Raw genomic sequence first — 15,400 nt, forward strand, 5'->3', positions numbered from 1 at the left:
ATTCCGTCGGCCAGTCAGTCGATCACCTTCGAGCACGGAGCTACGTCAGCCTTTAAAGTCCGGCGGAATTTCGTTGGGCAGCCAAGTGCAATTAGCTAAGTCGAAGTTCAGAACGCCGAGAGTTAAAAGTAACCCACTGATGGCATTAATCAATTTACGAACACGCAATCCCAGCGACAGCTGTTGATACGCACAGCGCGCTTCACATGGGGACAGAAAGACAGACAGACAGACACTCCATTATCTATTGGGTATTTACATGCATTTAATTTGAATGTCAAATTCAGATTTATGGCCTAGCCTATGAGAGTTACAATCAATGAGAGTCGTTTACATATGAATTTACACCTACTTCTAGTTCTACGTATGCATATCGAACTATGGCCTACATTCAATTCAATTCATCCATTCATTCCGTTGTATTGTCGAGTATAAAACGTACATTTGACTAATCATATAGAGATATTGTGCAGACAATTGTTGCTAGATATTGCTTACGATGAACTACAAACGCGTTCTCGCCTGTCTTATACGTTTAAAGCTTAGACTACGTACAAAAGGTTTGGGTTAGTAATATGTCAACGATATTCACTGCTAAAGTCTTAGGTAGCGCTTAAGTGTACGGATGAGTTACTCTTAAGTACAGATCAAATCTATGCGAAGGAGAGTTACGTATTTACAATACAATTGTCGGAGACTCGTGGTTAGATAACTGGAGTCCGCCGAATCCTCGCTCTGCGACTCCGTCGCCTTCTTTGCAATCATTTGGGCCTAATTTTCTCGTACATGAACTTCTGCACGTGCTTGTTGTCCGGCTGCATGAGCTTCTTCTTGTTGAACTCGAATTGGGCCAGAGCGAAATCGTACAGATCGTTTTCCATTTGCCAGATTTTTGTCTTTTGAATGGCTTTAATTGTCGATTCGCTGGGAGGAAGCTTGGAAGATGTCACCCGAAGATGGGATTTGTTTGAGTTATGATAGTGCTCACGAAAGCCGTGAAAAATTCTGCGAAAAAAAACAGGTCATTGAACTGGACGTATTCTAAAACAGACAATAACATATTGTTGGGAGGCACACCTTGGGAGGGATCTCTCAAGCAGATCCACAAACTCGTACATCTGCTCGGTGACTCCGACTAGGAAGTATTCGTTGACTAGATTGCGCTTGGCCTGGTCCAAGGCCCAACTGCTGCCGGGTTCCCAGCACTCGGCTGCATGGCCACAGAAGAAGGGTATCTGCAGCCACATGTTTTTGGGATCACAGTCGGGTTGTTTCTGCACCACGCACTCATCGAAGGTCTGCAAAAATGTGTAAGGGTTTCGGTTACAGGGAGGTCCATGCCTTGATGCTCTACCTACAATTTTATTGCCCGCCTTCTTGCGGACTAAATTCGGTCGGTAGTTGTCGCCAAAACGTAGAAAGTAGTAGTAGGAGACAAGTCTGTCGAGAGGTTTGCGCACTAAATTGATGTAGATGGGCTTGTGGGCGATTTGGAATCTGCCAAAGAGTAATGCAATTGAGACGGGCTCTGCTGAATTGGCTCGATGTTACCTACTTTGAGAAGTCTAGGAAGGCCATGTGGCCGTGATAAAGAGCTGGCTTCATCTCGTGCCACCTGGAAACATTGCGCACGAATTGGATTTGATTAGGAAGCGAGAGGACGTGCATGTTGGCAGTGACATTAATGTGCAGCACATGGAATTTATTGGGCTTGCACAGATCGTATGCTATGTTGACAAAACTGGTGGATCCCGTTTTCGGAACGCGATTGTAAAGCACCACCAGGTGCTCCTCGAAGTCAAAGTCATCGGTGGTGGACGAGGCATGCTGATCTGGGCTCAGGGAATCGCCCAGCTTGGACAGCGGCTTGAAGGCTGCACAAAATAGATAGTGTGTGTAAAAGTTATATGGCTTTGTCTATCTACCGGACTCCACTTACCATGTTCCAGGCGAATCTCTGACCAAAGCAACCAGTAACCTGCACAGGTGACCGCGCACAGGGCTATCAGGATCAGCCAGTGGGTGGGTCGGAGCAGAATCCACATCTTGAGCAGTTTCCTAAACATGCCTCGTGTCGGTTTGCCCTACAGGTCAGCACGGCAGCTCATATCAGGCTATTTATTTCAGCATAATCTCAGGTCGTTGTTTTCCTTGTTTTTTTTTCTGCAATAAACGTCGAGCAGTGCTGGTCAGCAGCTACTGGACAGTGCTGCAAGGCACTGAAATCTGGTGAATCTGTCGGAATGTGCAGCTGTAGCTGAAATGACTAACTTGGTTATGGAAAATAGCTAAAAATGCTAGCTCCGATAATTGGATTTAATTTCCATCTAGGAATCGTTAAATGAATTAATTTATAACTTCAATAAATATGTTTTTCCTAAAACATAACACAGAATATTTCAGTCCAGTCACAACCAGATCTGCAGCACCCTGTTTTGCGTTCAGCATCACTGTTGTGATTAGTGTGACCACCCTTGCCGGCAAACAATACCAAGCAATGCCAAAATTCTAGCGCCCATTTTTGCGAGGTTAAAATAAATTTCGCAAGCCGGCTGCAATCGCAAAGTACAGTGCAACTTATATACACTCGTATAAAATAATTCCACTTAAAAGCAACCATGTCCTTGTCCACCTTTAACTTCGTCAACATGGCCGCCCAACTGGGCCAGGAGCGGGGAATCTCATTTGAGAACAAGGCGCGTTCCTGGAGCACAGCTGCCGATGGTGAGTTTGGGTGACGCTTTGGGTGCTTCATGCAGTGGCTATACTAAGGCTTTTTTACAGTCCAGGAAGTGGTGGATGCCCTTAACAAACAGACCACCGTGCACTATCTGAATCTGGACGGAAACACACTGGGCGTTGAGGCCGCCAAGGCGATTGGGGAGGGTCTGAAGCGTCATCCAGAGTTTCGGAAGGCGCTGTGGAAGAACCTGTTCACTGGTCGTCTCAAATCGGAGATTCCGGAAGCGCTCGAGCACCTGGGAGACGCGCTAATTGTCGCGGGCGCCAAGCTGACAGTCCTGGATCTCAGCGACAATGCCTTAGGACCGAATGGCATGCGAGGCTTGGAGAAGTTTCTGCGATCCCCGGTCTGCTACTCGCTGCAGGAGCTGCTGCTGTGCAATTGTGGCCTGGGTCCCGAGGGCGGTAGTATGCTGTCCCAGGCTCTGATCGATCTGCATGCCAATGCCAACAAGGCGGGCTTCCCGCTCCAGCTGCGCGTGTTCATGGGCCCACGCAATCGTCTCGAGGATACCGGTGCTATGGCCATGGCAAACACATTCCAAACCCTCAAGACCCTTGAGGAGATTGTTCTGGAACAAAACTCTATTTACTTCAAAGGCGTCGAGGCCCTGGCAAAATCCTTCAAGAATAACCCTCATCTGCGAGTGCTAAACATGAACGACAATACTCTAAAGTCCAAGGGAGCTGAACAAATAGCTGAGGTTCTTCCCTTTTTGCCCCTGTGAGTCGGTTATACAGTTTTTGATGAGCGAGAGTGTTATGTGATATCTTTTTGCTTTACAGGCTGCGTGAAATGAGCTTTGGAGACTGCCTGATCCAAACCAATGGCGCCTACCACTTAGGTGAGGCTCTGGAGAGAGGCAACGAACAACTGGAAGTTATCGATTTAGGTTTTAACGAAATCAACAGCGACGGCGGCTTGGTGTTGGTGAATGCTATTAGAAATAAGCCCAAGCTGCGCATCTTGAACCTAGATGGCAATTGGTTTGGAGAAGCTGGTAGCGAGGAGATTATCAGCGAGATGAGTAAGTTACCAACTGCTGCCGCACTGCAACCGTTCCAGCACCAGGAAGAGGAGGATTCGGTAGATGAGAATCACAAGCAGGACGAAGACGAAGAGGAAGTACACGAGCACGCCAACGATACTACCGAAGAAGCACAGGAGGACGACGAGGATGAAGAGGACGACGAGGATGACGACGACGACGAGGATGACGAGGACGACGAGGATGACGGGGAGTACAGCAACGTCGCGGAGGAGACTGCCTATGTCACCACGAATGCCTTCACGACCAAGGTATATACTCGTAACTCTTAGGGAAACAGCAATTAATCGAATTATCTTAAATTTTAAATTTTAACAGATGTTTAACGACACAACCAACTCGATGACCAGCGAAACTTTTGCGGTCGCAAACAAGACGATCAGACAAAAATGCACTCCAGAGAAGTTCTGTTTGAGCCAGACACCCTGCTCGCAGGAGGATTTCGATGCGCTAGATATGGATAACAAGCTTGAGGCTTTGAAGTCGATTGTCAACGTAAGTTATTCTTAATAAATTGAAAGCGATTAGAGTAACATAACATTTTTGTACAGCAATTCACCGGCGACAACCATTTGCTGCTGCTCGTCTTCACCACCTTGAAGTGCGCGCATTTGTCGAAATCCTCGAAAGCTGCGTTGGATCTGGCCGTCTCCTTGTACCAGGCCACCTTTGACTACGCCATCAAGACAAAGCAGGAGACCCGTGTGCTCAACTATGTACTGATGCAGCTCCGTTTGTTGCCCTGCAAGGAGGCATTCCATTCGGACTACGATGTCAAGAGCTGTCGATTTGCTCTGCGCGAGGCTCTCAAACAACCGACGTTTGCCAACGACAACATCAAGAATTCCTTCAAGACTTTCCTGGAGGGTGCGGAATCGTAAAGAGATTACCTATATTTCCCACTTTCCGATGTGTGTATGTACATTGGCGAATAAAATCGTATTATTCATATCCCGTAGTAGTGTTTTTTTATTACCCATAAAACCAATTGACTTTTAAAGTATTAGCCATTCGGCAAAATTGATTTATTTACATGAAGAAAACTCGTATGAGACTACAAACTATCTTTATGGAACATGTTAATACATTGATATTATGTTTGTAAATTTCTCTTGGTGGCTTTCTTGCTGCTCTGGAACACAGAATCAGCTACAGTAAACGAATGTAGCGAAGTGGTTATCTAAAGTTAATTAAAAACACGAATTACAAAACATTGACATGAACATAGAGGAGAACATTGAAAGATTATAAAATAACAAAGGATCGTGGCGAGCAAGTCAGCAAAAAAGTGTCTCCTCGAGATTCTCGATTCGGATAATGCTGATTCTAAGAGTCGATCTGCTTGCTAAATACTTCTATCAATATCTGGTGTTTCTTAACAATTGAAATCAGAATCAGAATCATCATCATCAAACTCGATGTCATCATCATCGCTTTCAATTACAGCTCGCCGCTTCTTAGGCGGAGCTTTCTTCTTGGCTCCCCCACTGCTCTCATCCTCTCGACCTCGCTTGCCTGGACGTTTGGGCGATTCATCATCGCTGGCGTTGTCATCATCATCATCAGAGCCAACGTTGCCACCGTCTTCCTCCTCATCCGAGAAGAGCGAGCTGTAGTCTATCTTCTTACTGGCCTGTCGACGTCCAGGACGCTCTGCACGAGGAGTTACTTCCTCCACGTCATCGTCGCTCTTTTTCGCCTAAAGAGGAAAAATGTTAATTGACAATTAAATACGGATTTGGGTAATTAATGAAACACTTACCTTGGCCTTGCTGAAGTCAATTTTGCTCTGCTTGAGCCCGTCGCCGTTCTCCTTCTTTTGGCGCGGCTTTTTTTCTCCCGGCTCCTTCTTGACAGCCGCCTTCTTGGCCTTGGGTGAGGTTTTAGAGCCGCCCTCGACCATTGCATCGAATTCGTCCACCTCTTCGCCGCCGCTGGCATCAGGATCTGCTTTAATCTGCTTGCCCTTCGGTTCCTTCTTCACTTTCGGCTCCTTGGGCTCTTTGGGTTTCTTCGGCTCCTTGGCCGCCTGAGCTACCTTGGCAGCCGCTGCCATTTTCTTAATGATTTCTTCGGTGATCTTAAACTCCACGGGTTCTCCATCGGGATCTGGGTATATGTCTAAGGTACCCGCTCCGGATCCTGTTGATTTAGCCTTTCTGCCCTTTGTTGAGGCAGACTTCTGGCCCTTCAAAGCCTTCGCAGTCTTGAGATTGATCCCCTGCTCTTCGACGCGCTCCTTCTGCTCTACTTCATTTAACTTCGATTCGAGGGCATCCAAATCATCCAGCCAAAGCATCTCCGGCGTCTTCTTGCGGAGATTTTCCAACTCTGAGAGTTTGGTGTCGCGCTGTTTGAGTAGCTCGTTCTTCCTCTCCTCTGTCAACATCCACATGGACATGCCCAGAAGGTAGTCGAACTTTTTGACATCAGTTAGTTTCTTAAAGGCCTTTTCCGGATCGGCTTCCTTTTCCTTCTTAGCCTTTGAGCTGACACTGGGAGCTGCCTCCTCTTCTTCGTCATCCTCCTCGTCAGCTTGCTCGGCATCCTCCATTTTAATGCGGCGCTGCCACTCCTTGACGGGATCGGGACGGTATCCACGTTTCAACAACTCATCGCACATGGCCTTGCGCTGCTTGTTCTCCACCACCAGCTTCTTCTCGCACTTTTCGAGAATAAAGCGCGCCTGATCACTGAGCCGATCAGCCTGCGCCGTGAGCTGGCCGACCAAAAAGTCCCTCCGGCGGGCGTAGTACTCGCGTCGCAGTTTATAAAACTCTTTGAGGATATCGATCGCGGTGGGGAAGCGTCGCAGACAGTTGTTCTGGTCGAAGGCATGCATCTGGTTGGTGGAAAGCGTCGTGGTAAGTTTGAACACTCGGTGGAAACCACCTTCCTCGGCTCGAATGCGCTCAAATTCGCCAGGTGCGAAACTGATCACAAAGCGAACGGTGGTGTCTGTATGATACTCCTTGTACTCCGAAACAACAGCCTTCACCTTTTCGGTGCCGTTTGATAGAGCTTCCAGAACATTTTCCTTGTAGTTTTGCGTCCATACGCCCACAGGGAGTTCACTGATTTCTAAGCGGTTTCCGTTCAAAATTTGTAGGTTACCAGTCTGAACATAACGACCATCCGACACGTACTCAATGCGTCCTAAAAAGTTCTTGTACCACGGATGCATCACAACTGGCTCTTGTCCGTTTATCATCTTCCTTAGATTGTTCATAATCTCACGAGGATTGTAGTTGGATATCTTCGTGGACCATCCAGTTCCGATGCCCTCGGCTCCGTTTACCAATACCATCGGTATGATGGGAAGATACCACAGTGGCTCGATCTTTTGGCCATCGTCCACCTGGTAATCCAAAAGTGGATCGTCCAATGGATGGTAGATGAGTCGCGTCAAGGGAGACATTAAAGTGAAAATGTAACGAGCGCTGGCACAATCTTTGCCTCCCGTCAAGCGGGTACCAAATTGACCGCGTGGCTCAAGCAGATTAATGTTGTTCGCACCCACAAAATTCTGGGCCAGATTTACGATTGTCATCTGCAGGGATACCTCTCCGTGGTGGTAGGCCGACATCTCCGCCACTGATCCGGATAGCTGGGCCACCTTCACCTCACGCTTGTCATTCCTTTTGAAACAAGTGAACATCACCTTCCGCTGACCCGGCTTCAAGCCATCCACCAGACTAGGAATGGAGCGCTCATTGTCAGCATTCGAGAACAGCACCAACTCCAGATTGATGAAGTCTGCATAGGTGATGCTCTTTGTGCCCTTGGTGTAGAGATATCGCTCTGGCAAACCGAGCTCCTTGCGTCGCTTCACCTCGTCCATGTGGTTGGTAAGCCACACCTTTCGCGACTCGATGTGCTTCTTGGAGAAGGCCATAATAATGCTCTCATCATCCACCGATCCATCGTACTTAAATAAGATGCGATGGCGCTCCATGTCTTGAAAATACTCTTTCGCCTCCTTGGAGGTCGAAGTACCCAAACCCTTATAGTACTTGATATTGTACGTATGGTGATTAGCTGTATCATTTTTCCACTCCTCGAACTCGGGTAGCGAGTAGAATGATAACTCCTCGTTTTTCTTGGTTGCCTTTACAAGTGGTGTAATGAACTCCTCAAGGAAGGGCAGACGCAGAAGCTCTGGCCAATTAGTGTGGATGAAGTTGATTAAAAGACCCTTGATGTGGGAGCCGTCCTGATCCTGATCTGTCATGATCATCACTTTGCCATAGCGCAGAGTTTTTAGATCGTCCTCAGTGAGGTACTTCTTTTTGTATTGTAAGCCGATGATCTTGCATAAATTGTTGACTTCGGCATTCTCCGAAAGCTGCTTGAAATTAGCTTCCCGCACATTTAGAAGTTTACCCCTAAGCGGGAACACGCCGTAGAGATCTCGTCCGATCACGCCCAGACCAGATACGGCTAATGACTTGGCTGAGTCTCCCTCCGTGAGGATAAGGGTGCAATTAATAGAGTTCTTTCCACCCGCCTCGTTAGCGTCCTCCAGCTTGGGAATGCCCTTGATCTTGCTTGACTTGCGACCGCCCGTCTTGGCAATATCATTTTGGGCCTTGAACTTGGCCCACGCCAGCACAGACTCCACGATGCCAGACTTGGACATGTTGTTGATGAACTTATCTGAGAGGGTGCACTTTGAGCCGAAGCCCTTTTGTTGCAGAGTCATGTTCTCCTTGGTCTGCGAATCAAAAGTGGGGTTCTCTATCAAACAGTTGACGAAAACCCACAGATGGTTCCGGACCTGGAATGGCTTGATGTTGATGCCACCTGGAAGAGATTCAAAGCAAATATTACTTGTAGTTTAAGGAAATACGCATTTAAAGCAAACCCTACCTTTGTTCTTTTTCTTCAGAACCTCGAGCAGCTGCTTGATGAGATTGTCTACCACATGGTCCACATGCCGACCGCCCTTGTAGGTAGCTATCGAGTTGACAAACGAGACCTGTTGGAAGCCTCGATCCGAAGGACAGCAAGCCACCTCCCACCGCTCGTTGGCAACCTCGTGGACTATCTTGATCGGTGGGCCAGAATCTTCGTCCGTGCTCTTGATGTGCAAATCAATATAGTCCTTGAAGTTGCGTACAGCCAGCTTGTTGCCGTTTAGGAAGACGGATACTCCCTTGGATGAGGCGGCCACATCGTAGGCGCGACGCGACATCAGAGCTACAATATCATCATCGAGACGGTCCATCTTGAACTTGGCCAGATCGGGACTGAATGTGATGCGTGTGTAGTCAGTGCCATTGAAGTCCTTGATCTTTGGGTTTACTGAACATCAGATGATGGTCTTAAACAAGAAATGTTATTTCCTTACCTGCACATCGGAGGCTTTTCCCATGTTGTTTCCCCAAGTCTGCTTGAAACTTTTCCTGTATTCCCTCGTGGCAGTCTCAACGGTGAAGCTGGTGGAGAATATGTTGCAGAGCTTCGCTCCGTATCCGTTCCTGCCGCCAGTGACCTTCTTCTCATCGTCGTTGTAGTTCGACGAGGTCAGTAGATGACCAAAGATCATCGTGGGAACGTACATCTTCTGCTCCTTGTGCATGGTCACCGGAATGCCCTGGCCGTTGTTCCACACGGACACAATGTTGCGCTCCGGATCGATGTCGATCTTAATGGTGTTCATGCTCTTGTCTCGCTGCTTGTTATCTGCCGCATTCACAAGAATCTCGTCGAATATCTTGTAGAGGCCGGGCACGAAAGAAATCTCCTTCTGCACCATGCGGTTTTGCGAGTTGTCATACACCCACATCAGCTCCTTGGTGAACTCCACGGATCCGATGTACGAGTCGGGTCGCAGCAGGATGTGCTCCAGCTGCGACTTCTTCTGGTACATCTGTTCGATGGACAGGCCCTTGTTTCCGTTCTCCATGATGCTTGTGTCGCTGTGCTTAAGCTGGATCTTCAAAGAGTAAACAAAAGGCGTTTGTTAATTTGCTGAAGCAATTGTACACCGAACTATTCCAAACCATAGCCTTAGATACTATCAATCACTTTGCCTGCGGTCTACTAAGTAAAAAAAACCAAAGCTATTAGCAATAGACTACAGTACCCATCAGTTAGTTAACAGTTGCTATTAGTATATAAGTAATATGTTCACCTTTTTTTTTAAATTTAATAATAACAAATAAGATAGATGGCACCCAATATGTTTAACGGCCTCTTATTAACGGGAATAGTTGTGTGTTGGTATGTGATGGTGATGTTCAGCAATTTTTTATTAATGAATGCGCACTGTACCCACGGCGGAAAAAAAAAACAAAACGCGCGCCCGCGCATTGCGTAAATTCCGTTCAGACGAAAGCTGGAATGGAATGGGACTTGGCCAGCATGGGAAATGGTTGGGTGCGACAAACAGAAATAACTGCAGATAAATTGAAAAGTGGCAAACGTATTATTTCGCCTAGTGCTACTGTACTGGGAACAGATTTTCTGCACACTTTGAAATACATAACAGCCCTGTCTCTTTGGCGGCACCGCTTGGCGTGCGCCGTGTGTGTGCGTAAGTGTGCGTGTTTATTGGCATTTGCCGGCAATCACAGCTATTTATTATTTTTTATTAAGGTTTCTCGATCGTTTACACTTTATTGTAAACAAATTTAGGCCTGCATATATGCTCCGCGCTAAGAAATCAACGAACTATGGTTTTTTGGGGCCTAAAATCAGCTAAATGTCTATACCGGTATCGCCATTTTTAATTTGCAAGCGACGCCACCGAAAAATTAATATATCCATCATATTAAAGGATTAATTGACAGGGCTCTTTAGTTGTCCGGTACAGTCCAATTTAACGATTGTAATTCAGCACTTTCTGCTTACCTGGTTAAAAAATTGCCAAGTATCTGCTGCGTTTTCGTGCTGCCGCCGACAACCAAAGCGCGGCAAAACTGTTAGTTGCAGACGATAAAGGAGGCGGTGCACTACAATTTTCGACTTGTACGTGCCACACGCGTCTGCTTCCTTTAGCTAAAACTTGTACAGTTCTCAACTAACTTTTAAAATACGCACAGTACATTTAACAACTTTTCACTACCGACAACAAATGAGAAGTATTCCCAGTTTTAGAGCTGGCAAGGCGCACAAATCGATGTTTGAATGAAATCGCTATCGATAAGTCCCATAACAGTGTTGTTTGGGTTGGTGCATTCGCTCATTGTGAACAGGGCAATCTGTTAACTGCTGTCGGTGACTCCGCTAAAATCACGGTTTTTTAGTTCTATCTCAATCACGTTGATGAGTTAAGCAACCGTTATTTCTAAAAATTAGAAAGTAATGAATAATAATATTTTTGGGGTTAAATTCTTTTTCAAGTCGAAGGTAGGGGTTTTAAATATTCCAATTAATGGTTCTTCTATTTTTATGCATTGAATCGGAATTAAATAAATGTAAGAGAAAACAGTCCGATTTAAATTCATATAATACAAAATTTAAGACAAGGTAAAACCATTAAGAAATTGATCCTTTCATTTCATATTGTTTCCCACATCAATGTTCTATAATTACTTAAAATTAACAAAGATTGCAGCTAAAGTTGCATTTGTGCAATTAAATTTCGCACCGTTGAAGTGCAGATTGCTTTTCAATTAACCACCTGGTAATATGAATATTCCAAAGGTAAGGCCATGGCTACAAGTGAACGGGTTTTCTTTCTGCCATTTTGCCTGACCTTGCCCAACAAGACGTCGAAAAGGGGCATGTCCCTCCCCATCCCGATGCGATTTTCATTCCGGCTCAGAAACAAGTTTTGAATAGTGCAAGCAAAACATGAGGATTCTGGATAAGCATTCCATTGTTTCATTCGAATTACTCGGAATTTCTGGTTGGGTAGTGGAGCACTCTTCACACAGTGACGTCACCGGAGCTCATTGAACTTGCACAGCATCGAATATCGTCCAGAAATATTCTCTACTCCTCAAATGCTGTTGATTCTCGTTTGACAAGCATCAGCAAAGATCTCTCAATATGCGGATTGCAGTTTGTACCCTGCCAAGTTGGGAATTTCAGCTGATATATGGGAAAATTGTGATCATTGCAGGAATATTGATGCACTTGCTACCATATAACCAAAACTAATAAGAAACGATGAAAAAAGATAAAAAGATGAAAGATAAAAACATAAATACTAGATTCAGCAATTAGTTTCATTTTGTTTGGAATAAATGTGTATTGTTAATCTGCAAATTTGACTTAATTGCGTTTTTAAGGGTGTTTCCATCGCCGTTTCATCGAGCTGGCTCTCCCTATTTTCAGATGCTGGTTGCTCGTTCTCGCATACTGGTTTATAGTCATTATTACTGCGCTTTTTCTCGACTTTTTCCATTGAGACTTCTGTTCATAAAATCTTCTGTTCTAAGCGATCCCAGCTCAGTTTCATTCCAAGCTTCTGCGATGCCACTTGTGTGCGATCTTCGTTGAGTCGGATTCCCCGTACTGACAGCTGGAAAAATAGAAACCGTGACCAGAAACAGTAACCGCCACTCGGACTGGATTATTACCTGGTAATGAAAGTGGAGACCCCGAGCTAATGGGGCGATTTAAACAGGTGTTGCCGGCCGGCGGGGCTGCGAAATAATCGCTTATTATCAAACACCCTAATGGGGCCCACTATTCTTGTGATTATCTTGGGATTATCAAATCCATGTAGACAATTAACGACAACATTGGCGAGTTCATTAACACTTGAACCGAACTACGAGTATGTGCTGGCTGGGACATCAGCACTGCAATCAGGCGTACTTAAAAGTGCATAATGTGTAATTAGTTGGAATTTGTTGAATATGATTAAATATTGACCCAGGCACTTTGCACGGCCACCACGTGTGAAATTTGTGTGTGGTGCACTTTGAGATCGCGGTGGCATCATCTCAGTATCTGCCAAATACGTGTCGAACTCACACAACGCTGCACCGCACAGACCCCAAGCGACCCGATTAGCCATTGGCGAACTGGAAACGCGGTGGATAATGCCTTATCAGGGAGTGGCTGCACTACAATCGCGGGGTTCACCGGGGGCAAGGTTGGGTCTGGCTCTGCGATTCGAGTGTAGGGATAAGAATCGGGAAATCCGGCCAAGGCCAGATCGAAGTACACCTAGCAAGAGCACATATTTTGGGGCTGATGCTGAACACTGAGCAACCTCTCCAAGATTAAGCTAGCAATGTAACGGTACTAATTGCTGGTATTATATTAATATATTTTAAATGATTTTAAAAATTTTAATGATTTAATTATGCATACATTGTTTTTAAGTGCAAGTCAAGTAGGGTACAATTAAAATGTACCTACTTTTGTATTGATGGCTGAAACAAACAAACCCAAAGGCAAAGTTTCTAGAAAGTAAGTGCAGCCAAAACTGAGCAATTGCACAACACTTTACTTATACTATAGTGTTTATAATTCTTGTGGATTCCCGCTCCATCAATTAAGTACAGCAGATTCACTAAATATAGCTCGAGCTCAGTGACACACTGTTATCACTCATCGGCTGTCTCCTTCGCGCTATCGCAATGTTCATTGTTGTTCGGTTTCTAGTTAATATTTAATGGTCGCATACATACTCGTACATGTGTAACGACAAGTGAAACAGCATTTCGCCTGGGACTGGCACCACTTGGCCCGATTCTGGTTCCGATCGGGGGCTCAGTTTCACACTTGGAGTCGAGCGGATCGCAGCGCATCAATGGTAACAACGAGAAAATCGCCCTGAAATTTAAATGTCAATCTGGGTGGCGAAATGTAGCTAACAAGTAGGAAAAGTCATAATGCGCTTTTCTCAACCGGATTTATGTTTATTTACATTTTGCGCGAGTGAAAAGCGCTTATCAGTGCACCACCCCCTTATGGCCACTTTGTATCTATAGTTTGGGCCTTTTTTAGACGACCACCAGTGGACGCCGCACCATGCCCACCATCGAGCACAAGCTAAACATTACCGAAGAGGAGGTTCCGGAGCACATCCGCCGACTTGCCCAGGAGCAGGGCGAGTGTCCCCGTTCCAAGGATGCGGTCATCGAACAATTCCGTAACTACATACTAGGTTCGTTATAGTCCGTTGTCTAAGAGGTACAAAGGTATTCATCTGAACAAAACCTCTCCAGAACACAATGAATGCCAGCCACACAGAAGTGATGCGAAGTACCTGGAGAAGTTCCTAAGAGCCCGCTACTGGAAAATCGAGAACAGTTATAAATTGGTAAGAAAACTTGGGGAAATCTTCATTTTAGTTTGTCAAAAGCCAGTGATTATTTGATAATGATCTGTTACGTAAATGCAATAACTCATTTCCCTTTCAGCTCTGCAGCTACTACAAGTTTCGGGAGCAGAACAAAAGCTTTTATGAGAAGGTTCGTCCTCTGGACCTGAGACACGTTGGGCAATCGGACATCCTGACAGTGACTCCCTATCGGGATCAACATGGCCACAGGATACTCATCTACCGCTTCGGACTGTGGCGACCCAATCGAGTAACCGTCGACGATATATTCCGCGCCACCATTGTCCTGCAGGAACTGGGCAGCCTGGAACCCATCTCACAGATTGTCGGAGGAGTGGGAATATTCGATCTGAAGGACCTGGGCTTGGAACACATACTCCACCTGAGTCCCAGCGTGGCTCAGAAGATGATTGCTCTGCTAGTGGTAGGATAACTCATTTACATTATTTGCAATAACTTTTTTAACCTCCACTTCGCTTGCAGACCTCCATGCCCATTAGAACATCCGCCCTTCATATTGTAAACCAGAACTGGCTCTTCAACGCGGCATTCAAGATATTTAAACCTTTCCTCAACGCCGCCATGCGAGAAAAGCTATACATCCATGGCAGTGACATGACTTCCCTGCACAAACACATCAACCCAGAGCATCTTCCCAAGCGGTAAGTAAAATGGGTTTTTTTTATTAAAATAGATATATTTAAACTTAAACTATTTCAGCTATGGTGGCTTGCACGAGGACTACTCTTATACGCTCTGGTTGGATATGCTAAAGGAGCAGTGTTCGGGCAATAGTGTCCAAAAGGATATGGAGCAACTGGGCTTCATCTTTGACTAGGCTTCATGCCTTGATTAAAGTGATAGGCATTGTTCCACTACGCATTAAGGGGCAAGAAGAATAACTTACTTGTATTTTTGTACTACTTAAATGTTATGTAATGATACCATAATCAATTAAAGCAAAGTAGGTGATATTTTAAAAATTAAATAATTTCGAAAATGACCTCAATCTAATATTACTCACCAAACAATCCATTTGAGGTTCGTTCCCAACAATTTGAGGTTAGAAGCGACATAAACCGTAATGCTTCATACATTTGGCGGTCACATCAATGACCCATCGGCTATCACGACCGAATTCGGGGCAATAGGCAATAATAATTTGTTCCTAACCGAATCAAATGGCCCGGCTAGCCCGCAAAAGATTCGTTTCGGTTAGGATGTATGGCATATTGGTCCTTTCAGTTTTATGCGATTCGTATGCAAAGTGCGTTAGGTGCCAGAGCGAGACAACTAGCCACACGACCATTCGCCGTTATGGTAATTGAGTGTTGGACAACGCATAAAATGCAGTCGGTAG

General features: G+C 45.5%; 4 protein-coding genes across 5 annotated transcripts; 2 read left to right on the plus strand and 2 right to left on the minus strand.

Annotated features, from left to right (window-relative positions):
• Positions 1-247: 247 nt before the first annotated feature.
• On the minus strand, positions 248-2,199 carry LOC117147457 (heparin sulfate O-sulfotransferase). Its single transcript, XM_033314350.1, has 5 exons — positions 1,940-2,199; positions 1,556-1,874; positions 1,359-1,497; positions 1,078-1,298; positions 248-1,005 (listed from the first exon to the last, which is right to left on the minus strand). Exons 1-5 carry the CDS (start codon positions 2,064-2,066, stop codon positions 762-764), a joined length of 1,050 nt encoding a protein of 349 aa, XP_033170241.1. The 5' UTR covers positions 2,067-2,199; the 3' UTR covers positions 248-761.
• Positions 2,200-2,501: 302 nt separating this feature from the next.
• Positions 2,502-4,749, plus strand: LOC117147440 (ran GTPase-activating protein). The gene is made up of 5 exons (XM_033314325.1): positions 2,502-2,724; positions 2,785-3,466; positions 3,529-4,042; positions 4,110-4,286; positions 4,343-4,749. The coding sequence occupies exons 1-5, from the start codon at positions 2,619-2,621 to the stop codon at positions 4,670-4,672; spliced, it is 1,809 nt and encodes a 602-aa protein (XP_033170216.1). The 5' UTR covers positions 2,502-2,618; the 3' UTR covers positions 4,673-4,749.
• Positions 4,750-4,792: 43 nt separating this feature from the next.
• LOC117147430 (DNA topoisomerase 2) lies at positions 4,793-10,883 on the minus strand. The gene is made up of 5 exons (XM_033314314.1): positions 10,647-10,883; positions 9,142-9,729; positions 8,661-9,084; positions 5,554-8,594; positions 4,793-5,490 (listed from the first exon to the last, which is right to left on the minus strand). Exons 2-5 carry the CDS (start codon positions 9,697-9,699, stop codon positions 5,167-5,169), a joined length of 4,347 nt encoding a protein of 1,448 aa, XP_033170205.1. The 5' UTR covers positions 9,700-9,729; positions 10,647-10,883; the 3' UTR covers positions 4,793-5,166.
• A 1,307-nt stretch (positions 10,884-12,190) lies between these two features.
• On the plus strand, positions 12,191-15,028 carry LOC117150416 (alpha-tocopherol transfer protein). 2 transcript variants are annotated; one of them, XM_033317285.1, is made up of 6 exons: positions 12,191-12,325; positions 13,704-13,863; positions 13,925-14,019; positions 14,120-14,464; positions 14,524-14,702; positions 14,761-15,028. In XM_033317285.1, the coding sequence occupies exons 2-6, from the start codon at positions 13,728-13,730 to the stop codon at positions 14,876-14,878; spliced, it is 873 nt and encodes a 290-aa protein (XP_033173176.1). In that variant the 5' UTR covers positions 12,191-12,325; positions 13,704-13,727; the 3' UTR covers positions 14,879-15,028. The 2 variants fall into 2 exon arrangements, with proteins under 2 accessions (XP_033173176.1, XP_033173175.1); XM_033317284.1 differs by lacking the exon at positions 12,191-12,325 and adding an exon at positions 13,104-13,509.
• Positions 15,029-15,400: the final 372 nt, after the last annotated feature.

The sequence above is a fragment of the Drosophila mauritiana genome, chromosome 2L, assembly GCF_004382145.1.
Source record: "Drosophila mauritiana strain mau12 chromosome 2L, ASM438214v1, whole genome shotgun sequence".
NCBI lineage: Eukaryota > Metazoa > Arthropoda > Insecta > Diptera > Drosophilidae > Drosophila > Drosophila mauritiana.